This window comes from Mobula birostris, chromosome 5 (genome assembly GCF_030028105.1).
Source record: "Mobula birostris isolate sMobBir1 chromosome 5, sMobBir1.hap1, whole genome shotgun sequence".
NCBI lineage: Eukaryota > Metazoa > Chordata > Chondrichthyes > Myliobatiformes > Myliobatidae > Mobula > Mobula birostris.
Window position 1 is genome coordinate 127,344,585 of NC_092374.1, and position 27,004 is coordinate 127,371,588.

The following is a 27,004-nucleotide window of genomic DNA, read 5'->3' on the forward strand; positions in this document are numbered from 1 at the left end:
AGCAGATGCAACCTCACTGGCTCTCCACCGGCCTGAACATCAGTAATACACGTCAGGCCACCGTTTATGAATTACAGCTTGGCATTCATCACCATCATCCCCAATACTAATCGACACTTCAAACAGCGGGCCTCTGCACCTCCTTCTCTAACTAGATTCTTGACTTTCTCATCGGAAGACCACGGTCAGTGCAGATCCGTAATGACATCTCCTCTCTGCTGACCAAAGCTCTACTCTCTACACTCACGACTGTGTGGCGAAGCACAGCTCAAATGCCATCTATATTATTTTCTGATGACACCTCTGCTGTTGGCAGAATCTTCGATGGTGACAACCGTCTGTGCAGGAGTGAGAAAGATCAGACGGTCAGCAAGACCAAGGAGCTGATTGTGAAATTCAGGAAGGGGAAATAAGGTGAACATATATCAATCCTCACTGAGGGGTCAGCGGTGGAAAGATGAGCAGCTTCAACCTTTCACCATCAGCACCTTGGAGGGTCTATCCTTGGCACAACACATTGATGCTATCACTAAGACAAGCCAGTAACTACACTTCATTAGGAGTCTGAGGAGATTCAGTATGTCACCAAAGATTTTAGAAAATTTCTACAGATGTATGGAGAGCATTCTAACTGGTTTGCATCACTGGCGGGTACGGAGGCTCCAATGTGCAGCCTCTTTCGATCTGCAAAGGGTTGCAGACTCAAGTCAGCTCCATCCCGACTCTTTCCTGTAGATTGGAACAAGTCTACTTCAGGCTATGAACAGGACAATCCTGTCCATCCTGTAGGGTACAGTCTTCCAGTTATTCTATTGTGTTTCTTGTAGTTACTGTGATTGCCCGCAAGAAAATGAATCTCAGGGTTCTATATGGTGACATACAGTATACATACTTCCAACTTATCTCCCTTGATCATAACAACAACCTTAATGGATAAACTGGCTTTCTTGTCCCAGTGGGATCAATATGGAATTTTATTCTCAGTCTAAAGACAAGCATTTTAAATATTTACCAAACTGCTAATGGGTGTAACTTCTTATGGGTATCACTGCAGTAAATTTTGCCCTAACAAAACCTTCTGATTTCAACATCAAAACTCAGTAACAAAATTCAACAGATTCAGATGGCATCATTCCAAGTTTGCCCTACTAGTTGTTTACCACTTAGACCAAGTTTTTTTCCCCCTCAATCCTTTAGAAAATGGTTTTGAGTCAATCTAAAATGCTTCAGTACAGGGCAAAATCTTGCTTACAGAAGTGTTTAAATTTATACAAAGCCAGGTTCATTACTTTAAAATAAGCAATCATTAACCCCATCAAGTTTAGGTAGAAAAACTTCTTCCCACTGAGCTACCTGGCAACATTATTAATAGTGACTTGTTTTTGAAGTATTTTGGAAGAATGCCAAAAAAAAACAGAAGTAGGTCTTTGCCAACTCTACCATTTAGCAAGATGACAGCTGACCTCTAATTCAGCACAACCGGAAACAGGCGATTCACTTTTCTAATAGAAGCTCATGGAGAAGATGGGTGATAGCTGGTTAGGATGAGATATAGATGGTTCTGTTGCAAATGGTAAAGAGTTATACAGTGTTGGCGGGAGGACTAGGAGATGGAGGGCAGGATAAAAGGCAGTGACAAGTTTATGAAGCCAAAGACACTTGATAGGAGGTGTTTGAGATGTAAGGAAGGTATGATGTCTATTGGAAGTGGAAAATGATGGGGCTGAGTTATGGATGAGCAGCAATTAAAATCATGAAGTGGGGGGTGTAACAAGTCAAGGAGTCATTGTGAGGCTGGATAGAGGATTGACTGATTGGGTGGGTGGGTGCCATTGTAGAGGATGGATAGGAGATTGAATGGGAGGGGGTTGAGCTGCAGTAAGGGCAATTGTGGAGGACGGATAGGGGATTGAATGGAAGATGGATGGGGAAGGGGTAATTTTGGAGGCTGGATAGGGATTTAATGCAAGATGGATAGGGAAGGGACAATTTTGGAGGCTGGATAAGGGATTAAATGCAAGATGGGCACGGAAGGAGGACGTGATTAAGGACAAGGGTGTCTATCGCCGTAATGAATGTTGAGTGGATAGCCAGAGGAGTGCGAGTTCCTCGTTTATTGGGGGTGGGAGCAGTTAGGTCTCGGAACGGGCCAGAGGTAGTGCCGGGGCGGCTCGCCTACCATGCAGTCACGGGCCGCCTTCACCGCCGGAACGAGGAGGTCTGGTCCAGCCTGCTCAGTTCCGATGTAACGACAAAAAACACTTCTGCCGCTCTCCCTAGGCACCGACAGTCACGCTCAAACTCACACAGGGTCCGTTCACCTTGGACCAGAACTCAGGCCGCGAAACCACCTCCTCATGACGTCAGCACGTACACCTGACGTCATCCCGTTAGACGTAGCGTCACCCGTAACCATGGCGCCCCACAGCAGCGGGACCGATTCTCAATCTCTGTTGCTACGCTAAATAGTAACTGCGATCCATAAGAACCAGCCCCATCAAGTACACTATAATGCATTTATAAAATAGCCTGATGATGATAATATTCTGATGTGAAACAGTGAGCCTTGATTCACATTCTCTGAGCTCGGATCGTATCTGTTGTTTCTATTGGTTGGATTTACTGACGCTGATATAACGCACATTGCGATTGGCTGGAGTGGCCCAGCAGCGTTTGAATAGGGGCGGCGATGGCGGAGGGGGTTGATGAAACTGAGACTCACAGTGTGGTCTACAGGCAGCTGCAGGACATCGTTCTCATTCAGCAGCAGCAGATTGAGAGCTTGGTGAGAAATAACTTTGCTGGTGCTCGTGGCCTGGCTTTCATTCAGCGCAGCGGCAAGCGGCCGGCAGTCCACCACTGGCCGTTTTTCACTTCCCCTCACAGTAGGGGCTGTGCATCTTTCAGAGGTTGCATGGGCGCTTAATGGCATGGATGCTCCTCTTCTCCCCCTCCCCAGCCAACCCGTCGCTATTTTCACCCCTCAATCTTCTTCCCCCATCATCACCCACACTGTAGGAAATGCTCCTGATGCTTCCTGTAACCGTGTTCCTGTACTTTATGTCTGACTTTTCTCTTCCCCTTCCACTCTTCTACCCATACTCACTCTTTCCATCTCCTCATTTAACCCTGACCCTCTGCACTCATAACTTCACACTTTCAGCACCACACTTGTCTCTTTTTCTTGATACTTTGTTTAACTGGCAGTTTTCTGTAATGGGGAGTCAAATATTCTGTGTTAAATTCACAGTCAATAGCAAGCACAATATAACGTCAAATGGATTAAAAGGGAGAAGATAATCGGATTACGGCAAACAGATGTAACTCATACATTGTACTTCTTCCATTGAAAGTCAGATATCCTGTCCAGAATCAGAATCAGGTTTATTATCTGGCATATTTTGTGAAATTTGTTAATGTAGCAGGTACATAATATAGAAGAAAATAAAAAGGATAATAAATAAGTAAATCAGTTACAGTGTACATATATTGAATAGATTAAAATGTGCAAAAAACAAATGATATATATTAAAAAAAGTGAGGTAGTGTTTATGGGTTCAATGTCCATTTAGGAATCTGATGGCAGAGGGGAAGAAGCTGTTCCAGGATCGCTGAGTGTGTGCCTTCAGGCTTCTGTACCTCCTACCTGATGGTAACAGTGAGAAAAGGGCATGGCCTGGTTGCTGGAGGTCCTTAATAATAGACACTGCCTTTCTGAGACATCGCTCCTTGAAGATGTCCTGGATACTTTGTAGGCTAGTACCCAAGATGGAGCTGACTAAATTTACAACCCTCTGCAGTTTCTTTCAGTCCTGTGCAGTAGTCGCTCCATACCAGACAGTGATGCAGCCTGTCAGAATGCTCTCCACAGTACATCTATAGAAGTTTTTGAGTATATTTGTTGACATACCAAATCTTATAAAACTCCCAATGAAGTATAGCCTCCGGATCCAACACATTATCATCCGCAACTTCCGCCACCTTCAACAGGATCCCACCACTAAGCACATCTTTCCTTCTCCACCCCTCTCTACCTTCTGCAAGGATCGGTCCCTCCGCGACTCCCTGGTCTACACGCCCCTCCCCACGGACCTCCCACCTGGTACTTATCCCTGTAAGCACAAGTGCTACACCTGTCCCTACACCTCCTCTCTTGCCACCATTCAGGGCCCCAAACAGTACTTCCAAGTAAGGCAACACTTAACTTGTGAGTCTGTTGGGGTCATCTGTTGCATCTGGTGCTCCTGGTGCGGCCTCTTCTACATCGGTGAAACCCGACGCAGATTGGGGGACCGCTTCGTCGAGCACCTCCGCTCCGTCCGCCAAAACAGACAGGATCTCCCGGTACCCACCCTGCTTCCCACTCCCATTCAGATATGCCCATACATGACCTCCTCTTCTGCCATGATGAGACTAAACTCAGGTTGGAGGAGCAACACCTCATATACCGTCTAGGTAGTCTCCAGCCCCTTGGTATGAACATAAAATTCTCCAACTTCCGGTAATTCCCTCCCCCTCCCTTCCCCTATCCCTATGTCACTCTGCCCCTTCCCCCAGCTGCCTACCACCTCCCTCTTGGTTCCGCCTCCTTCTACTACCCATTGTGTTTTCCCCTATTCTTTCTATCACCTCCCTGCCTCCCTTCCCCCACCCCTTTATCTTTCCCCTTACTGGTTCTTCACCTGGAACCTACCAGCCTTCTCCTTCCCACCCTCCCCCCCCACCTTCTTTATAGGGCCTCTGCCCCTTCCCCCTACAGTCCTGACGAAGGGTTCCAGCCTGAAACGTCGACCGATCTTTTCTACTGATGCTGCCCGACCTGCTGAGTTCCTCCAGCGTGTTGGAAGTATAGCCGCTGTCTTGCCTTCTTTATAACTGCATCAGTATGTTGAGACCAGATTAGGTCCTCAGAGATCTTGCTCACTCTCTGCACTTCTGATCTCTTTTGTTCCTTCGTCTTACCCTTCCTGAAGTCCACAATCAGCTCTTTTGTCTTACTGACATTGAGTGCCAGGTTGTCGCTGCGGCACCATTCCACTAGTTGGCATATCTCACTCCTGTACGCCCTCTCATCTTCATCTGAGATTCTACCAACAATAGTTGTATCGTCATCAAGTTTGTAGATGGTATTTGAGCTATGCCTAGCCACACAGTCATGTGTATATAGAGAGTAGAGCAGTGGGCTAAGCACACACCCCTGAGGTGCACCAGTGTCGATTGTCAGCGAGGAAGATATGTTATCACCAATCCGTACAGATTGTGGTCTTCCGGTTAGGAAGTTGAGGATCCAATTGCAGAGGGGGATACGGAGGCCGAGGTTCTCAATCAGGATTGTGGGAATGATGGTATTAAATGCTGAGCTATAGTCGACGAACAGCATCCAGACATAGGTGTTTGTGTTGTCCAGGTGGTCTAAGGCCATGTGAAGCATTATTGAGATTGCATCTACCATTGACCTATTCTGGTGAAGGGCAAACTGCAATGGGTCTAAGTTGTTGCTGAGGCAGGAGTTCAGTCTAGTCATGGCCAACTTCTCAAAGCACTTTATCAATGTAGATGTGAGTCCTAAGGGGCGATAGTCATTAAGGCAGCTCACATTAATTTTCTTAGGCACCTTATTGACTTTTTGAAGCAAGTGGCAACTTCTGCCCATAGCAGTGAGAGGTTGAAAGTGTCCTTGAATACTCCCACTAGTTGGTTGGCACAGGTTTTCAGAGCCTTACCAGGTACTCCGTCGGGACCATCCGCTTTGCAAGGGTTCACCCTCCTGAAAGACAGCCTGACATCGGCTTCCAAGACAAAGATCACAGGGTCACCGGGTGCAGCAGGGATCTTCACACCTGTAGTTATATTCTCCCTTTCAAAGTGGGCATAGAAGGTGCTGAGCTCATCTGTTAGTGAATCATGGCTGCCATTCATGGTATTGGGTTTCACTTTGTAGGAAGTAATGTCCTGCAAACCCGGCCAGAGTTGACATGCATGCAATGTTGCCTCCAACCTCACTCGGAATTGTCTCTTTGCTCTTGAAAGAGCCCTGCACAAGTGATACCTGGTTTTCTTGTACCGACCTGGGTCACCAGACTTAAATGCCACAGATTCCTCAGCAGGTGATGAATTTCAGCAGGTGATGAAGTCACCCTCAGCAGGTGATGAATTTCCTGGTTCATCCACGGCTTTTGACTTGGGAATGTATAGCAAGATTTTGTAGGCACACACTTATTTAAGCAGGCTTTAATGAAGTCGGTAACAACTGCAGAATACTCATCCAGGTTCGAAGACGAATTCCTGAATACAGTCCAGTCCACCGATTCATAGCAGTCCTGTAGGCACTCCTGTGCTTCCCTTGTCCAAACCTTCTTGGCCCTCACTGCTGGTGCTGCAGTCTTCAGTCTCTGCCTATACTCAGGGAGTAGAAGTACAGACATGTGATCAGACTTCCCGAAGTGAGGTTGTGGAATAGCACAGTCGGCATTTTTGATGGCGGTGTGACAGTGGTCCATTGTGATGTTTCCTCTGGAGGTATAAGCAATTTGTTGATGATTATTTAGTAACTTTTTCAGGCTGGCCTGTTTAAAATCCCCCAGAATGTTGGGGAAGGCATCAGGGTGTGCTGTTTCGTGCATGTTGATCATACCGTTCAGACCATTTAGAGTTTCTTTGACATCGGCCTGAGGTGGAATGTACACTGCTAGCAAAATGACCGCAGAAATCTCCTGCGGCAGGTAAGATGGCCAGCATTGAGTTATGAGGTATTCCGAGTCAGTTGAGCAATACTGGGAGGTCATCGATACAGTTGTGCACCATGAGGTGTTAATCAAGAGGCACACACCACCACCTCTGCTTTTGGGAGACTTGACAGTCCTATCCTGATGGCATATAGTGAACCCATCAATCTGAATCGTTGCGTTTGGTACGGAAGGGGTTATCCAGGATGCTGTGAAGCAGAGGATGCATGCTGTCCTAATGTCATTCTGATGCAGCACCCTAGCTCTGAGATCATTAATTTTATTGACCAAAGACTGTGCGTTAGCCCGCAATATAGTCGGTATTTTCGAAAACCTCGGTTTTTCTAAACGCAGTTGTGGCCCCAAGCGACAGCCATGTTTCCAATGAGAAGTACGGCCACAATCGGCATTATTTCTGCCAGTTTTAAGCAGCGATAGATTGTTCAATCATATTAAAACATCTCTATTAACTGTACAGACCTTGGATGCCATTGTAATCCTCAGCTGTAGCAGGCTGAAGCTGGAATGTTTAATTGTAGCTATCGAACTGCTCCGCATTGAGTTCGCCCTGAAGGCACCCCAGTAAATTCTTCTGCTTCATTCCTTTGAGGAAGTGTCTGTTGTATATTTAATATTTCAATAATATTTGAGTAACTTGTGTATACATTGTTTGATTAAGCATTCTGGCTTGTTTAAATCAGGTGTTTCCACAGACTCCTTGGTTAATGGTAGGGGGTCATCACATTAAAAAAAATGTTGGGAACCCCTGTTTTAAATAATTTATTACAGGTTACCTGTACAAATACGTTAATTGCATACGCCATCATACTACCACGTGATATGTGTCTGCCTCGCTTAAAGTAAACACAAAGTTAGACTCACATTTTGAACTCCCCTGTCTTCCTTTGAATTAGTTTAATGTTTTGAAGTCACAAAGCATAACGGTGCTTGTGCAAACTTGTTAAGTTGTGTTTTGACTCCTCTGCAGGTGCCATTGCAATACCTCCTTACAGAATGGTTATTTATAATACAATACCAACTCTTTTGAATATAGGAAGTGTTTACAGTGGTATTTTGATATTTCTCAGAGTCTGTTTATTCTGATATTCTTATTTTGTGGCATACAGACATACAGTCAATATGATTTAACTATTTTTCTGTTTTATTTATCTGAAGTGATAACAAGAAGTTGAATTAGAAGGGAAATGTAGAAATCTAGAAAAAATAGAAATTCTGAAATACTCAGCAGATCAAACTATGATGAAAGAGGCAGATTAATATTTCGGGTTAAAGTTTCAATGGAGCTGGGAAGAGACAAAAGACATTCGTTAAGGTGTAAGTGGGAGGGGAGGGGGAGGAATATATCTGTGTCCATGGTGATATAAACCAGGATGCCACGGAGTTAAGTTGTAAACAAGACCATCTTGTCAGTGCGTGAATGGGAGCAGTTAGAGAGTGAGATCATGGACAGAAGAATGTAGGAGTTGTGAAAAGTAGAGCCAGAATTCTTGCCGAGCAGATCAGGCTGAAGGGGCCCTCCATTCGTATAGCAGAGAGTAAAATACAACCAACAAGCTGAACCAATATCACAGATATATGACTGATGCAGACTGAAATCAGGTTACTTAAAGCTGGATAATTCAATGTCGTCCAAAAGCCTGCAGAGAGAAGAAGAGGTGCTGTTCCGCAGACTGGCATTGGGCCTCATTGTAACATTGCAATGAGTCCCAATGCACGTCTGAGGAACAGCAAGCTCAGACTAATGGGTTTGAGTAGGAGTGTAATGGAGGATTAAGGTGACAGGCATCAGAAAGCTCAGGATCGCCCCGTGCAGGCTGAGCACCGGTGTTCCGCAAATCGATCACCTAATGTTATCCATGTTGTGAGTGTCATCTACAATATATTAGATTGGAACAAGTAAATCTTCCGGGGACCTCAACAGTCTTTCCAGATGATTCATTATAAAATAATTTTCTCAGGTTATCATCTTGATGACTATTCGACTGTACTTGTATTTAATGGTTTCATTCATTCATTATGTGCCATGTGACGTGGGTGATCATGTTCTTTACATGTCCATGATTGTTCCTGCCAATTTTTCTACAGAAGTGGTTTGCCATTGACTTCTGGGCATTGTCCTTACAGGACGGGTGATCCCAGCCATTATCAATACTCTTCAGAGATTGTCTGCCTGGTGTCGGTGGTCTGATAACCCAGACTTGTGATATGCACCAGCTGCTCATATGACCATCCATTGCCTGTTCACATGGCTTCACATGACCCTGATTGGGGGGCGAAGCAGGTGCTACACCTTGCCTAAGGATGACCTGCAGGCTGGAAGTGGGAAGGAGCCCCCTACACCTCCCTTAGTAGAGATTTATCTCCACCCGGCCACCCCTAATGCTTTATTTCTGTTATTTAGCTAGGTTAGGTTAGATTATGAGAACACTCAGTCCTTGTTTATTGTCATTTAGAAATGCATGCATGCATTAAGAAATGCTGCAATGTTCCTCCAGAGTGATATCACAGAAAAACAGTACGAACCAAAGACTAACACTGACAAAACCACATAATTATAACATATAGTTACAGCAGTGCAAAGCAATACCATAATTTGATAAAGAACAGACCGTGGGCACAGTAAAAAAAAAAAGTCTAAGTCCCGAGTCGATCGACTCCCAAGTCCCTGATAGCAGGCGGCAAAGGGAGAAACTCCCTGCCATAAACGTCCAGACACTGACAACTGCCGATGCATTGGAAGCACTCGACTACAGCCAACACTGAGTCCATCCGTCTGAAAAATTCGAGCCTCCGACCAACCCCTCCGATACAGCCACCCGAGTGCCATCCTCTGCTGAGCGCCTTTGATCTCGCCCGGCCGCTGAAACAAGCAAAGCCGAGGATTCAGGGCCTTCTCCTCCGGAGATTCCGGACCACATAGTAGCAGGGGCAGCAAAGCGGGCATTTCAGAAGTTTCTTCAGATGTTCCTCCGTACTCTCACGTCTGTCTCCATCAACTCAGAATTGTGCACGGTCCCCTACTTGCCAAATAACAGACATCACCACCGAAGTGGCCGTGCACGCTGTGTCGCGCCACCATCTTCTCCTCCTCCTTGGAGGATTGCGGCTCCAACTTCATTCAAGGAATCTGCTCTAGATTCTCCATTTAAATTGCCAAAAGAAACATAACAAAGTATTTCCCCCCATGATTTGAACTTATTTGTATTGTCATTGATTTGACATTTATCAGATCAGCAGGGATGACAGAAAGAGTCAAGAATTCTTTGTTTCAATGTCAAATTTTGCTAATGTTCTAAAGTATATTCTCTATTTAGATAAAGGATGGAGAAGAAGAATCAGTAAGCAAAAAGATATATGAAGATGTTGTGAAAGAATTGGAGGTGAGAACTTTTAAACAAATACGGAAGAACTATTAACAATGTAAGTGTATTTTTATATTCATTTTCTGTACTAGTGGACTCATCCATTATACAGTAAATGCATTATTGGATGTACCTACCACAAATTCAGATAAAGTATTGATCTTCACTGACCATACTATGGTATTTTTTGGCTGTGTGTAAAATATTGTTTTGAATTTATTTGTAAGGTATAATGCCTTTCTTTACACCATAAGACACAGGAGCAGAATTAGGCCATCCTATCATGGCTGATTTTCTATTCCTCTCAACCCCACTCTCCTGCCTTCTCCCCATGACTTTTGATGTCCTCATTAATCAAGAACATATTACAATGTTTGTAGATTCCACTTTAAATATACCAAATGACTTGGCCTCCACAACTGCCTGTGGCAATGAATTCCACAAAATCACCACCCTCTGGCTAAAGAAATTCCTCCTCATCTCTGTTCTAAATGGACAACCCTCTATTCTGAGTCTGTGCCCTCTTATCCAAGACTCCCCCCCCCCCCCCCATAGAAAACATTTTCTCCACATTCACTCTTTCTGGGCTTTTCAGTATTCAACAAGTTTCAACGAGATCCCCCTTCAATCTTCTAAACTCTAGTGAATACATGCCCGGAGCCATCAAATGCTCCTCATATGTTAACCCTTTCATTCCCAGAATCCTTCTCATGAACCTCCTCTGGAACCTCTCCAATTCTAGCACATTTTTCTTTGATAAGAGGCCCAAAGCTACTCTCAATACTCCAAGTATGGTATGACCAATGCCATGTAAAGCCTCAACACTACATCCTTGCTTTTATATTCAAGTCCTCTTGAAATGAATGCTAACATTGCGTTTATCTTCCTTATCACTGACTCAGCCTGCAGCTGAACCTTTGGGGAATCCTGAACAAGGACTCCCAAGTCCCTTTGCACCTCAGATTTTTCAATTTTCTTCCTGCTTAGTAAATAGTCTTTGCCTTTATTCCTTCTACCAAAGTGAATTGCCATAACTTCCCTACACTATAGTCCACCTGCCACTTCTTTGCCCATTCTCTCAATCTGCATTCTTCCTGCTTCCTCAATACTAACTGCCCCTACACCTATCTTCATATCACCTGCAAAATTAGCCACAAAGCCATCAATACTGTCATCCAAGTCATTGACATATAAGATGAAAAGGCGCGGTCTCAACACCGACTCCCGTGGAATGCCATTAGTCACTGATAGTCAACCAGAAAAGGCTCCCTTTATTCTGACTCTGTGCCTCCTGCTAATCAGCCAGTTCTATCCATGCTAGTATCTTTCCTGTAATACCAGCAGCTCTTAACTTGTTGCGCAGTCTCATGTTGGCACCTTGTCAAAGACCTTCTGAAAATCTAAGTAAACAACATCCACTGACTCTCTCTGCTAACAACAGGAATTCTACAGATGCTGGAAATTCAAGCAACACACATAAAAGTTGCTGGTGAACGCAGCAGGCCAGGCAGCATCTCTAGGAAGAGGTGCAGTCGACGTTTCAGGCCGAGACCCTTCGTTAGTTAACTCAGTTAGTCCTGACGAAGGGTCTCGGCCTGAAACGTCGACTGCACCTCTTCCTAGAGATGCTGCCTGGCCTGCTGCGTTCACCAGCAACTTTTATGTATGTGACTCTCTCTGCTTGTTATTTCCTGAAGGAATTCCAACAGATTTGTTATGCAAGATTTTCCCCTTAAGTAAACCATGCTGGCTTTGCCCTTTTTTATCTTGTGCCTGCAAGTACCTGGAACCTCATCCTTAATAATGGACTCCAACATTTATCTAACCACTGGGGTCAGGCTAACTGGCCCATATTTTCCGTTTCTTTTGCCTCCCTCCCCTCTTAAAGAGGAGAGTGACATTTGCAATTTCCGATTCCTCTGGAACCATTCCACAATTTAGTGATTCTTGAAGGATCATTACTAATGCCTCCACAATCTCTTCAGCTACTATTTTCAGAACCCTGGTGTGTAGTTCATCTGGTGCAGGTGACTCCTCTAGGTTCAAAGCTTTCAGTTTCCTACACACCTTCGTAGAAATGGTATCTACACTAATTTCTGCCCGCTACGATTGAATTTCTCTTTGGAGAGCATTCACTGCCAGAATTGAAACTAGTTATTAATTTCTATTCAGTATAAGAATGTCTTGAATGATGCATCAAAGGGATTGTAATGTATGGTGCAATAAAACCCTCCCCCACAGTAATCACATTACATAGTGCCAATCTTGCATCAGTTGTACCTTGCAAGAGGAGTCAATCAAATCATGTTAAATCTGAAACACTTATTAACAGAATGAAAGATTTGAACATGCTAAAACAAAAGCACTACTTTCCAAGGAGACTGAAAAACTGCAATTTGCACTTGGTGAAATAGAAGTTCTGATGAAACAGCTGGAGCGGGAAAGGAAGGCCTTTGAAAATGCGTAAGTTTTTCTTTTTATCTAGATATGTACTTTATGAATTAACTTATATGCTATTTGATTGCCATTCAAAGTTTTCTTCGTTAGAGGTGCCATGGCAATTTTTTGGTACAGGTTTTTGAAAGATATCGAATTCATCATGCAGGAGCTGGATTTTCTTTCCTCCTTTCCTCCTTTCCTCCTTTCCTCCTTTCCCCCCTCCCCCTCCCTCCTTTCTGGCCAAAATGAGCCGTATCACCCAGCAACCCACCTATTTAATTAGATTAGGTTCAACTTTATTGTCATTGTGCCGAGTACAGATACAAAGCCAATGAAATGCAGTTAGCACTTAACCAGAAATGCAAAGAATAGTGTTATTTACAAAATAACTGTGAATAAGAAGTAAGTGCTGCAGCACACAAATATAAAAGTACTGAGACAGTACAATATGGGTGCAATACTGCTTAGTGCTGTGATGTGAGGTTCAGCAGGGTCACAGCCTCACGGGAGAAGCTCTTCCTGTGCCTGCTGGTGCGGGAGCGGAGACTCCTGTAGCACCTACTGGATGGGAGGAGAGTAAAAAGTCCCTGGTTAGGGTGAGATGCATCCTTGATAATGCTTTTCGCCCTGCCCTGGCAGGGTTTATGGTAGATGCTCTCAATGGTGGCAATTGGGTGCCGATAATCCGCTGGGCAGTTTTCACCACATGCTGGAGTGCTTTGTGGTCTGATACGGGACAATTGCCATACCACACTGAGATGCAGTTGGTGAGTATGCTCTCAATGGTACAGCGGTAAAAGTCCGTCAGCATCCTGGGACAGAGGTGAGCTTTCTTGACGCGCCGCAGGAAATAAAGGCGCTATTGCGCCTTTTTGATCAGGATGGAGGAGTTCAGGGACCAGGTGAGATCCTCGGAAATGTGGACAGCAAGGAATATTCACAATGACCCAACGAGCCGTATCACCCAGTAACCCACCTGTTTAACCCTTGTCTATTCACAATGACCCAACGAGCCATATCTCCCAGTGATCCACCTGTTTAACCCTTGTCTATTCACAATGACCCAACGAGCCTTATCTCCCAGTGATCCACCTATTTTACCCTTGTCTAATTGCAATGTCCCAATGAGCCATATCTCCCAGTGATCTATCTATTTAACCCTAGTCTATTCACAATGACCCAACAAACTGTATCACCCAGCAACCCACCTGTTTAACCCTAGCCTATTCACAATTACCTTACTAACTGGTACGTCTTTGGAATGTGGGAGGAAACCAGAGCACCCAGAGGAAACCCACGTGTTCATGGGGAGGATGTACAAACTCCTTATGGGGCAATGTCAGATTTGAACTGGGGTGACACCCTGAGCTGTAGCGGTGTCGAGTTAACTGCTACACTACCATTGCGCCTATTATAAGTGCATCAGTTAGGGCAGTTGAGTGCTCCGTTTGCAGTATGTGGGCAGTTGAGTGCTCCGTTTGCAGTGCGTGGGAAGTCAGGGCGAGCACAATTGTCCCTGATGACTACACCTGTGAAAGATGCATCCAGCTGCAGCTCTTGACAAACCGAGTTAGGGAAATGGAACTGGATGAACTTCGGATCATTCGGGAGGCAGAGGCAGAAATAGAGAGGAGTTACAGGGAGAGAGTTACCCCTAACAGTCAGGAGACAGGTAGCTGGGTGACTGTCAGGAGAGGGAAGGGGAATAGACAGAATGAGCAGAGCACCCCTGTGGCCGTTCCCACCAATAATAAGTATATCATTTTGTATGCTGATGGTGGGGATAACTTACCAGGGACAAGTTGCAGTGGTTGTGTCTCTGGCACCGAGACAGGACCCTCAGCTCAGAAGGGAAGGAGGGAAAAGAGGAGAGCAGTAGTGATAGGAGATTCGATAGTTAGGGGGACAGATAAAAGGTTCTGTGGAAGGGATAGAGAATCCGGGACGGTCTGTTTCCTCCCTGGTGCCAAGGTCCACGATACCTCAAATCGAATTCTCAGTATTTTCAAGAGGGAGAGTGAGCAGCCGGATGTCGTGGTCCATGTAGGGGGTCCTGAAAGGCGAGTTTAGGGAGTTAGGTGCCAAGTTAAAGGACAGGGCCTCCAGAATAGGAATCTCAGGATTGCTACCAGTGCCACGTGCAGGCGGGTTTAGAAATAGTAAGATAGCACAGATCAACATGTGGCTGAAGGCATGGTGCAGGAGGGAGGGCTTCAGATTTATGGATAATTGGGCAGTTTTCCAGAGAAGGTAGGACCTGTTCCAGTGGAACGGTTTTCAGCTGAACCGGAGGGGGACAAATATTCTTGCAAGTAGGTTTGCTAGAGAGGCTCCAGTGGATTTAAACTAGATACAAGGGGAGAGGGGAACCAGAGTGTAGGAACAGATGTAGGAGAGAAAGAAGAAAAAGGAGATAGTAAAGTTGTTTTCACCGTTAGTGACAAACAGAGAGTAAGAGGTGGAAAATTTCTTAAATGTATCTATTTTAATGCTAGGAGCATTGTAAGAAAGGTGGATGAGCTTAGAGCATGGATTGATACCTGGAAGTATGATGTTGTAGCTATTACTGAAACATGGTTGAAGGAGGGGTGTGATTGGCAACTAAATATTCCTGGATTTCATTGCTTCAGGTGTGATAGAATCAGAGGGACAAGAGGGGGAGGTGTTGCATTGCTTGTCAGAGAAAATATTACAACGATGCTCTGGCAGGATAGATTAGAGGGCTCGTCTAGGGAGGCTATTTGGGTGGAATTGAGGAATGGGAAAGGTGTAGTAATACTTATAGTGGTGTATTATAGACCACCAAATGGGGAGCGAGAATTGGAGGAGCAAATTTGTAAGGAGAAAGCAGATATTTGTAGTAAGCACAAGGTTGTGATTGTGGGAGATTTTAATTTTCCACACATAGACTGGGAAGCCCATGCGGTAAAAGGGCTGGATGGTTTGGAGTTTGTAAAATGTGTGCAGGATAGTTTTTTGCAGCAATACATAGAAGAACCAACTAGAGAAGGGGCAGTGTTGGATCTCCTGTTAGGGAATGAGATAGGTTAGGTGACGGAGGTTTGTGTTGGGGAGCCCTTTGGACCTAGTGATCACAATGCCATTAGTTTCAATATAATTATGGAGAAGGATAATGCTGGACCCAGGGTTCAGATTTTTGATTGGAGAAAGGCTAACTTTAAGGAGATGTGAAAGGATTTAGAAGGAGTGGATTAGGACAATTTGTTTTATGGGAAGGATGTAATAGAGAAATGGAGGTCATTTAAAGGTGAAGTTTTGAGGGTACAGGATCTGTATGTTCCTGTTAGATGGAAAGGAAAGGTTAAAAGTTTGAGAGAGCCATGGTTTTCAAGGGATATTGGAAACTTGGTTCGGAAAAAGAGAGATATCTACAATAAATATAGGCAGCATGGAGTAAATGGGGTGCTCAAGGAATATAAAGAATGTAAAAAGAATCTTTAAGAAAGAAATTAGAAAAGCTGAAAGAAGATATGAGGTTGCTTTGGCAAGTAAGGTGAAAATAAATCCAAAGGGTTTCTACAGTTATATTAATAGCAAAAGGATAGTGAGGGATAAAATTGGTCCTTTAGAGAATCAGAGTGGACAGCTATGTGCGGAGCCAAAAGAGATTGGGGAGATTTTAAACAATTTCTTTTCTTTGGTATTCACTAAGGAGAAGGATATTGAATTGTGTAAGGTAAAGGAAACAGATAGGGAAGTTATGGAAACTATGATGATTAAAGAAGAGGAAGTACTGGTGCTTTTGAGGAATATAAAAGTGGATAAGTCTCCGGGTCCTGACAGGATATTCCCTAGGACCTTGAGGGAAGTTAGTGTGGAAATAGCAGGGGCTCTGACAGAAATATTTCAAATGTCATTAGAAACAAGGATGGTGCTGGAGGATTGGCATATTGCTCATGTTGTTCCATTGTTTAAAAAGGGTTCTAAGAGTAAACCTGGCAATTGTCGGCCTGTGAGTTTGACGTCTATTACTACTGCTGCTACTACTACTACTATGTCAACTCAGGCCTAGAGGGCCGGCATCGGGCACGATGACGGACTCTCCACTTCTCTCTCTCCCTCATCAGTGTGTTCAGTTCTTCTACATCAGCTACGCCGCTGACTTCTAGGAGCGTGTTGATCATTCTTGGGAGGGCGCCCAGAGTTCATCCTCCCGTGCTTTGGCTCCGATATGATGACTAGGCTGGCAGGTAGCTCGGGATGGCGTAGACAGTGCCCCGCTAGTTGCAGTCTTCTCGCCTCGATTTTAGTGGAGAGCATTGGTAGGTTGTTATAGAGCTCAACATTCGTCATGTGCTGTTGCCAACTCACATCAAGAGCCATCTGGAGCACTCGTGTATAGCAACCATCTAGAGACTTTCGCATCATCTTAGTGAGTGTCCACATCTCACATCCGTATGTGAGAATGGACTCTATGACTGCTGTGAAAATCCTCTTTTTAAGCCCTCTGGTCAGGTTCGACTTCCAGATTTCCTTCATGTCGTTCATAGCCCTCCATGCCAGTGCCTTCTGTATCTTTATGTCCTTCCCTGAACTCATCATTCTTGACCCGAGGTACTTGTAGTCAAAGACTTTCTGAATGGTATCATTCTCTACGGTCTTGAGAGTGCCTTCGTCGCAGTTAAACGCCATGTACTCTGTCTTTTTAGTGTTTAGGTGAAGACCAACTTTATTACATTCTATTTCCACTTTTGTCAGTAGCTGCTGTGGCTTCCTCCATCTGGTCAGAGAGCAGGACTATGTCATCTGCAAAATCGAGATCTGTGAGTGTAACTGGTCTGACCCTTTTGGTTCGCCCTGGTTTTATGGTAAAACCAAGCTTGTCATGATCTTTGGTAGTTTGACATTAGTGGTGGGTAAGTTGATGGAAAGTATTCTTAGAGATGGTATATATAAGTATCTGGATAGACAGGGTCTGATTGGGAACAGTCAACATGGATTTGTGCATGGAGAATCACGTTTCACAAATCTTATTGAACTTTTTGAAGAGGTTACTAGGAAAGTTGATGAGGGTAAAGCGGTGGATGTTGCCTATGTGGACTTCAGTAAGGCCTTTGACAAGGTTCCACACGGAAGGTTAGTTAGGAAGGTCTAATCGTTAGGTATTAATATTGAAGTAGTAAAATGGATTCAGCAGTGGCTGGATGGGAGACGCCAGAGAGTAGTAGTGGATAACTGTTTGTCAGATTGGAGGCCGGTGACTAGTGGTGAGCCTCAGGGATCTGTACTGGGTCCAATGTTGTTTGTCATATACATTAATGATCTGGATGATGGGCTGGTAAATTGGATTAGTAAGTATGCAGATGATACTAAGATAGGTAGAGTTGTGGATAATGAAGTAGGTTTTCAAAGCTTGCAGAGAGATTTAGGCTAGTTAGAAGAGTGGGCTGAAAGATGGCAGGTGGAGTTTAATGCTGATAAATGTGAGGTGCTACATTTTGGTAGGACTAATCAAAATGGGACATATATGGTAAATGGTAGGGCATTGAAGAATGCAGTAGAACAGAGGGATCTAGGAATAATGGTGCATAGTTCCCTGAAGGTGGAATCTCATGTGGATAGGGTGGTGAAGAAGGTTTTTGGTATGCTGGCCTTTATAAATCAGACAATTGAGTATAGGAGTTGGGATGTAATGTTAAAATTGTACAAGGCATTGGTAAGGCCAAATTTGGAGTATTGTGCACAGTTCTGGTCACCGAATTATAGGGAAGATGTCAACAAAATGGAGTACAGAGAAGATTTACTAGAATGTTACCTGGGTTTCATACCTAAGTTACAGAGAAGGTTGAACAAGTTGGGTCTTTATTCTTTGGAGCACAGAAGGTTGAGAGGGGACTTGATAGAGGTATTTAAATGAAGGGGATAGATAGAGTTGATGTGGATGGGCTTTTTCCATTGACAGCAGGGGAGATTCAAACAAGAAGACATGAGTTGAGAGTTAAAGGGCAAAAATTTAGGGGTAACATGAGGGGGAACTTCTTTACTCAGAGAGTGGTAGCTGTGTGGAACAAGCTTCCAGCAGAAGTGGTTGAGGCAGGTTCGATGTTGTCATTTAAAGTTAAATTGGATAGCTATATGGACAGGAAATTAATGTAAGGTTATGGGCTGAGTGCAGGTCGGTGGGACTAGGTGAGAGTAAGCGTTTGGCACAGACTAGGAGGGCCAAGATGGCCTGTTTCTGTGCTGTAATTGTTATATGTTTATACGTAGTCCTTATTAAAGCATTGGATATTTTATGCTTGTATGAGCTCAAATACTGAGCAATTGCAATTAAACGATGGTACTTGATGGGGGTGGAAGTGTGAAAGGAAGTGAGAGTCAGTATCTACTGAGCCCACATGAAGAACCTAGATTATCAGTTTTACTGTTTGCAGTGAAATCAATGCCATTTCCTAACAAAATTTGACCAACATTTACAAATAGGAGTTCTGAAACAGAATGACAAGGAAGGAAAGAAATTCATTGTAATTGCGATTTAAAAGTTTAGGAAAGGAATTGGGGAAACAAACTATTGAAGAGCCAACAGGAATGTAGGAAATAAATGAAATAACAAGGATGTGTCTCTATAAGCAATAGAAATACAGTGGATTCTGCTTAGTTGGACCATTGGTTAATTGGGACAGTTGCTTATTTTTGATGACCCTTAAAGAACAAAACTAATTGAGAAAATTGCCAGAGTTCCTTTTGTTCATTTGGGACACCAAGCTGCTTAATTGGGACTGGAAAGTTATTTATTTACTGAGATACAGTGTGGAGTAGGTCCTTCTGGTCCTTTGAGCCATGCTGCCCAGCAATCCCCCAATTTAATCCTAGCCTAATCACAGGACAACTAACCTACCAACCAGTATGTCTTTGGACTGTGGGAAGAAACCAGAGTACTTGGAGGAAGCCCACACGGTCACAGGGAGAATGTACAAACTCTTTACAGGCAGCGGTGTGAATTGAACCCGGGTTGCCTGTACTGTAAAGCGTTGTGCTAACCACTACACAACCATTCTGCTCCCGTTTCTAACTAGTATCAGTGGTACACACTTTTGTGGCCATTATTTGTTAACACTATGCTAGAGGGACATTTTTAAATGATGTTAGTTGCACATGTTTGTGTTTAAAAGCAGTGATTTTTGTCACTGATAGTTAGTGAGAAATAAATAGTAAGACAATTCAGAACTGCTTTGCTCACTGCAGTTTTAAGCATTCAGGCTTGGAGATGCTAGAAATAGCCGGGAGCGAAAATGAAATGATTTCACTATTTCAACAAGTTAGGAATTACAAAGAATTTGAAGATACAGTAATCATCTTGAATGTTACAATTAAAATGAAGATTTGGAGGAAGCAATTGTCAATAGCATTGTATGAAGGTAGTCCATTATCTGTTCAAATGTACTGGTCCGGATGTGTCCCAATTAACCAGAAACCACTGTATTTGCAATAATGCAACTTTAAGTTTGCCATCCTTGTATCAGTGTCATACTTTGCTAGTTAGAAATAGCAAATGATTGAAAATTTGCTTCCTAATCACAAATTGCAAGGAAAGTGTATCTGAGTGAATGTTGTTTTACCCAGGATTTAGCTCAATGAAGTATTTTGAACTGGAATCTAGGAGAGATTTCCTTAGGTAGTAGTTATTCCTTGTATTATGATTTTGAATGAGGCACATGAAGATTAGAGAGTAAATGTAACAGATTTTATTCTGCACTAGTAAACACAAAGGTTGACCTGGTGGGAGAATCTTATGGAGGAATATCCCTCCCCAAACTCAAAGTACATTGAATTTTTATACCCATTTAGACCGTAAGACATAGGAGCAGAATTAGGCTATTCAGCCCACTCCCACTGAGTTGGCTGCACCATTCTATCATGACTGAGTTATTAACCGTCTCAAACCCATTATTCTGCCTTCTCCCCATAACCTTCGAGGCCCTTACTAATCAAGAACCCATTAACTTCTGCATCACTTGGCCTCCACAGCCGACTGTGGCAATGAATTCAAGTTTTAAAAGTTCAAAGTTAATTTATGATCAAGGTACATGTATATGTCACCATATACAACTGGATAGAATGGATGTGGAAAGGTTGTTTCCTATAGAGGGGGAATCTAAGACCAAAGAGCACAGCTTCAGAATAGATGACCATCCAAGTAGAACACAGATGAGGAGGAATTTGTTTAGCTAGGGGTTGGTGAATCCGTAGAATTTGTTGTAGGTGGCTGTGGAGGCCAAGTCATTGGGTGTATTTAAGGCAGAGATTGTTAGGTTTTTGATTAGTCAGGACATGAAAGGTTATGGGGAGATGTCAGGAGAAAGTGGTTGAGATGGAAATGGATCAGCCATGGTGAAATGGCAGAGCAGACTCGATGGGCCAAATGGCCTAATTCGCACCTATGCTTTATGGTCTTGTAGTCTTATACAACCCTGAGATTTATTTTCTTGTGGGCAGTCTCAGTTAATACAAGAAACCTAACAGAATCAATGAAAGACCACACCCAACAAGATGAACAAACAGTTAAGGTGTTAAAAAAAAACAACAAACTCTGCAAATAGAAAAAGAAAGTAAAAAAAAAATAAGCAGTAAGTATTGACAACAGGAGATGAAGAGACTTTGAAAGTGAGTCCATAAGTTATGGGAACAGTTCAGTGATGGGGCGAGTGAACTTATCCCTTCTGGTTCAAGAGCCTGATGGTTGAGGGGTAATAACTGTTCCTGAACCTGGTGATGTGGGTTCTGAGGCTCCTGTACCTTCTCCCTGATGGCAGCAGTGAAAAGAGAGTATGGCGTGGATGGGGGGATATTAGAAGCTGTGTTCCTGTGACAGATATGCTTGATGATGGGGGGGAGGGCTTTACCCATGATGAACTGAGCCATATCCGTTAATTTTTGTTAGATTTTCTGTTCAAGGGCATTTAGATTTCCATACCAGGCTGTGATGCAACTGGTCAATATACTTTCTACCACATGTCTTTAGAAGTTTGTCAAAGTTTTAGATGACATGCTAAATCTTTGTAAACTTCTAAGAAAGTAGAGGCGCTGCTGTGCTTTCTTAATGTCACTTGCATGCTGGACCCATGATAGATCCTCTGAAATGACAACACTGAGGAATTGAGAGTTGCTGACCCTCTCCACTTCTGATCCACTGATGAGAACTGGCTGGTGGATCTCTAGTTTTCTCCTCCTGAAGTGAATTCACAGATTCACCATCCTTTTGCTAAATAACTTTATCTTAGCTCTGTTCGAATGGGACATCCTTGTATTCTGAGCTTGTGCCCTCTGGTCCTAGCTTCCTCCACTATAGGAAATATTCTCTCCATGGCCACTCTATCTAGGCCTTTCATTATTTGATAGGTTTCAATAAGATCTCTCCCCTCTCCCCCCCCCAAATTCTTCTAAACTCCAGCAAATACAGACCCAGAGCCAGCAAATGCTCCCCATACATTAACCCTTTTATTCCTGGGATAATTCTCATGAACCTGCTTTGGACCCTCTCCAGTGCTGGTACATCCTTTCTTAGAAAAGGGCAAAAAATTGTCCACAATACTCTGAAGTGTGTTCTGACCAATGCCTTACGAAGCCTCAGCATTACGTTGTTGCTTTTGTATTCCAGTTCTCTCAAAATGAATGCTAACATTGCATTTACCCTCTTTACTACTGACTCAACTTGCAAGTTAACCTTTAGGGAATCCTCCACTAGGAGCAAATTTACTGTTTAAGTACAAAGGTAACAGCAGGTAATTGAAAATGATTTCATTAGTTAGAATTGCATGGGTTTGGGTGTGGGCAGTTGTCTCCCCACGTTGAACTCCATACATTGAACTGTATGTGTATAATGGAAGCATATTATAAATGACAAGACCAACTCTGAATATTCAAACATCTTTGTTGGGAAAGGCAGTTCACCTTATTGTTTAAACACTTTTGAAGATAAATAACAGTTTGCGCCCAAAACATCTTCGTTTTAAATACTTAAGTATTTTGACTGATGGCACTCAAGGACGTGTGCATTCTCGGATCAATTGACAAATAGCCAGCCTGTAGCTTTCACTGATTATATCAGTGGGTTTTGATGTTGTCCAATTAATGAGACTCTAATGATCTATTGTGTTCTTATATTTGGCTTACAATGGTATAAAGCTCAGGAGGTCTCATTTCTAATGGGTAGTTCCAATGCCCTGAGGAATCTATTGTATTGCTGGATATAACATTATTTAAGAACCTTTGTACTCGAGTCATTTAAGAGATTGTCTTGTCATTTTTCCAAAGCATACCTATTGAGTTGTCATGTGATGTTCTAAATGAAATATACAGCTAGTAGCCTGTTCTCTTCACTCTATTGATACAGCTCTCTTTGTAATTTCAAGACCATTTACTGCTTTTAGGTTACATTTGAAAACAGTTTGAAAGCAAGCTCTTTGTATTGATGGCTACTACACTTTGACCTCTGATTGTAGTTGCTCTCCCTTACATCTAACATCATGAAACGTAATTTCCACAAATGTTCACCGAGTAACCAAGTAAAAGGAATCTGGTCACAGAGCATTCTAGCAATATCTGCTTTTATTTCAGATTTACAGCTTCTTCATTTGTATGTGTTTGCTTTTAATTGTTTAAATGTAATTGTATGCTCTGTTATAAGTTAATCTTATATCAATAAGTTATTTTCATCACTCTTTGTAATGCAGTTACCTCTATTTTTATATTTTATAAAGACTGGCAAGTGTTAAAAACAAGGCAATGAAGGAGTTAAACAAAAATGACAAGTTAAAAAGCAAATGCAATGGTGAGTCACACTGATTTCCCAGTTAGGTGCTTTATTTCTTTCCAAAGTATGATGAGATGCATATCCATTACAATTACATGTATAGTAGATTTTTTGGAAAGATAATTCAGTTTAAAAACATGATCATTAATATTTTTTTCCAGATATTGAAAATCAAATAGAAAAGCAAGAAGATATTTTGAGTAGCAAAGAAGATCAGATTAAGGAACTTTGTCATCAACTTGCCAAGCAGAAAGCTACATTGAAGTATGTAAAACATTTCCTGCAAGGGCTTCGATTTGTTGTGATAGAATATGTGATTAATTGCAAAGAACTGATTTTTGTGTTTTGTGTTTAGACAACAGGTTACTGACTTCGAAATAGAGAAACAGCAGAATGCATATATAGAACGTGTACTGGAAGGAAAGAAGAGGAAAGCACATGGAAAGTTCCATCATGCTTCAAAGTAGTCCTGTGTACATAGACTTTAAAATATTTCCTCACATTACAGTATCATTTTCAGCTGGTGGAATTTGAAACTGATGCTCTTGGCAAAGAGTTGCCTCCATAGTTTAACAGTACACCATGGGAACAGACCCTTCAGATCATGGTGTCTGTTCTGATCATGATGCATTTAAACTAATCTCAACTGTTTACACATGGTTCGTAAGCTGCCATTCCTTGCTTGTTTATGTATCTGTCTAAAATCCTCTTAAATGTTACTATCATGCCTATTTTCACTGTCTCCCTGGCAGCTGGTTCCAAGCAACTACCACTCTCTGTGTAGCTTTAAAAAAAACTTTCCATAGAGATCGCCTTTAAATTTTTAGCCTCTCTCCTTAAACTCATTTCCACTCATATTTAATATATTTTTTTGTTCTCCGAGGGTGAACAATTTACCATATCTGACTATTTACCGTATCTCTGCTTCTCATAATTTTATACACTTTTGTCAGGTTGCCACTACCTCACCAAGGACTGTTTAGGGCTCTGAATGGTGGTGAGGGAGGAGGTGTAGCACTTGTTCTGCTACCAAGGGTAAGTGCCAGGAGGGAGATCAGTGGGGACGGACGAATGGACAAGCGAGTCATGCAGGGAGTGATCCTTGTGGAAAGCAGAAAGTAAGGGAGAGGGAAAGGTGAGCTTAGTGGTCAGGGCATCAGGGATATGGTGAGAAGGCAGGTGTATGGGGTTGATTGGCATCCGGGATCAGCCATGATGAAATGGCAGAGCGGACTCAGTGGGCTGATTGGCCTAATTCTGCTCCTATGTCTTATGGTCTTATTCCAGAGAAAACAATTCAAGTTCATTCAGCCCCTCTCCATACACTAATAATCTCTTATTTACTGCCACTGGCATTTAGGACAGCAATGAAGGTAGCTCCTCCTCTCTGTTCATACCGTTGCACACAGATAAAGAAGAATTCTTCATTGCTATTTCCGTAACAATTTTTTTGACCATTCAGGGTTGTTAGCTCTGAGCTGAACCCCAAACCTGGAGTACCGGTGGACCATTCTTCGTCTGGCCACTTGTTTGGCATGGGTGACCCTACCAAGAGCCAAAGCACAATGCCCTGACTTGAGCCAACATAACTCTTCGGGTCATTGAGCTTACAAGCCCTATGACAAGGTTGTGATCCTCTTTAAGGAATAATCCATAATCCAGGCAAAATCTTGGTGAATCTCATTTAAACCCTTGCCGAAGCTTCTACATCCTTCCTATAATGTGGCGACCAGAACTGTGTGCAATACTAGCCAAAGTTTTTTACAGCTGCAACATGATCTCCCAACTTTTATACTAAATGTCCCAGCTGCTAAAGGCAAGTTTACTTTTTTACCGATCTACTGCAAATTTCAAGGAGCTATGGACTTCTCAAAATTTCTGGAATTATACTGGACAAAGCCACCATCAAAGGAAATCAAATGAATTGACTGTTGGACAACTTTTTTGGATGTCAATATTCCTGGACTTTTGACTTGAGATGCACTTTTATCCACAAAATGAGTATAATGCAGTAGATTTTATTTGTATTAACCCCTTGTTGAATCACTGATAGAATTTTATCAGCATTCTGTCTTAGTTTCTCTGTTCTAATGTTTCAATATTGCCATTTGTCTCACTTTAAAGTGTTTTAACTTTAAAGATGTAATATTAGGCATTTTATCAAAAAACCATGGAGCATTTTCTGTGAATGTGCCAACTTGGGACTACAGTTTAGTTATATTCACTATTGAGTGCTCTGTTTAAAGAATTTTTGTTGCATCATTGATTTTCTCTTGTGTATGTGTTGTACCCATTATTTTGAAATATTTAGAACATTCTGTGATGAAGGAAATGAAAGTAATATTACCAATTTTTCTATGCTGTGTGTAGAAACTGTGAATGGCAAATGGTGCTGTAGTACTCACCATCTACAACAGCACACACAGTGGGTCAGGCAGCACCTGTGGAGAGGAATATGGTCAATGTTTCAGGGGCCACTTCATCAAGACTTGAAAGGATAAGAAGATAGGGTAGAAGGGAAGGGATTGATTACAAGCTGGCATACGATGGGGGGATGAAGTAAGAAGCTGGGAGATGATAGATAGGAAAGGTGAAGAACTGAAGAAATCTGATTTAAATTCACTCACCATCTAAAGTGCTGTGTGAAAAGTCTTAGGCATATACTATATATCTGGGTGCCGAAGACTTTAGCACAGTACTGTAGTAATTTTATGTATTGCACTGTACTGCTGCCACAAAACAAAGAACAAATTTCATGACATACGTGAATGATGATAAACCTGATTCTGACCTGAGTTTCTACTGTGGAGTGAGAGTGGGAAGGGGGAAGGGAGCAGGAAGCGCCATCAAGATGTTCTGTAATGATCAATGAATCGATTGCTTGCAATCAAATAACCTTGCCTAGTGTCTCAGGGCTGGGTGTGTCTTCACCTGTGCTATCTCCCACGCCTAAGACTTTTGCACAGTACTGTATATCCCTTTAAGAGATTGAAATTTTTGTAGCTGCAATTGGTCCTGTACTGGGAAGATAAATATACTTAAAAGAAAGTATGAAAAGATGATTTGTCGCTGTGGGAATTATGCATAAAATGCATGTCATTTCCCTCCAGTTTTTTTCCTTCAGTAGCACAGTATTAAGATCATCGAAACTGAACTGTCAAAGGTCACGATATGTGCTTTTGAAATTCCTTCAGGACATTGAGTAAAGGAATTGGGATTCTATATTGCAGTTGTACAAGATGTTGGTGAGACTACAACCTTACACTGGTGTATCGAATAATAAGGAATGTAGATAAGGTGAACTTAAAAACAAGAGGCCATCGGTTTAAGCTGAGAGGTGAAAGATTTAAAAATGACGCGAGGGGCAACTTCTTTATGAAGAGGGTGGTGTGTATATGGAATGAGCTACCAGAGAAAATGTTGAGGCAGATACAATAACAACATTTAAAATATTTTAAATAGGTAGATGGACAGGAGGGATTCGTTGAGATATGGGTCAAACACAGGTAGGTGAGACTAGTGTTAGAGTTGTGCTAAAGGCCCCGTTTTCATGCTGTATTACTCTCTAAGTCAATTTGTATTGTTTAGGTATACTTTTTGAAGATGTTTTATGTAAAATGCTTTGGTAATTTAAAACAGATTATATTTTATTTCACCTAAGTCTTGGTTTAAACATTAAAGAG

The 27,004-nt window shown here is 42.6% G+C and overlaps 2 protein-coding genes across 8 annotated transcripts in view; one reads left to right on the top strand and one right to left on the bottom strand.

Moving 5' to 3' along the window:
- mmadhcb (metabolism of cobalamin associated Db) overlaps positions 1–2,371 on the bottom strand; it is a 37,650-nt gene extending 35,279 nt beyond the window's left edge. For 3 of the 7 annotated variants that reach the window (XM_072258651.1, XM_072258648.1, XM_072258647.1), the window contains exon 1: positions 2,180–2,368. In XM_072258651.1, the coding sequence (XP_072114752.1) occupies positions 2,180–2,182 (3 nt within the window). In that variant the 5' untranslated portion in view covers positions 2,183–2,368. Of the gene's footprint in view, positions 1–2,179 lie in introns of all 7 variants that reach the window. The other 4 variants (XM_072258653.1, XM_072258654.1, XM_072258649.1 and 1 more) reach the window with 3 other exon arrangements.
- Positions 2,372–2,689: 318 nt separating this feature from the next.
- Positions 2,690–27,004, top strand: LOC140197325 (spermatogenesis-associated protein 24-like). The gene is made up of 6 exons (XM_072257280.1): positions 2,690–2,785; positions 10,061–10,126; positions 12,441–12,571; positions 23,269–23,339; positions 23,483–23,585; positions 23,677–27,004. The coding sequence occupies exons 1-6, from the start codon at positions 2,690–2,692 to the stop codon at positions 23,786–23,788; spliced, it is 579 nt and encodes a 192-aa protein (XP_072113381.1). The 3' UTR covers positions 23,789–27,004.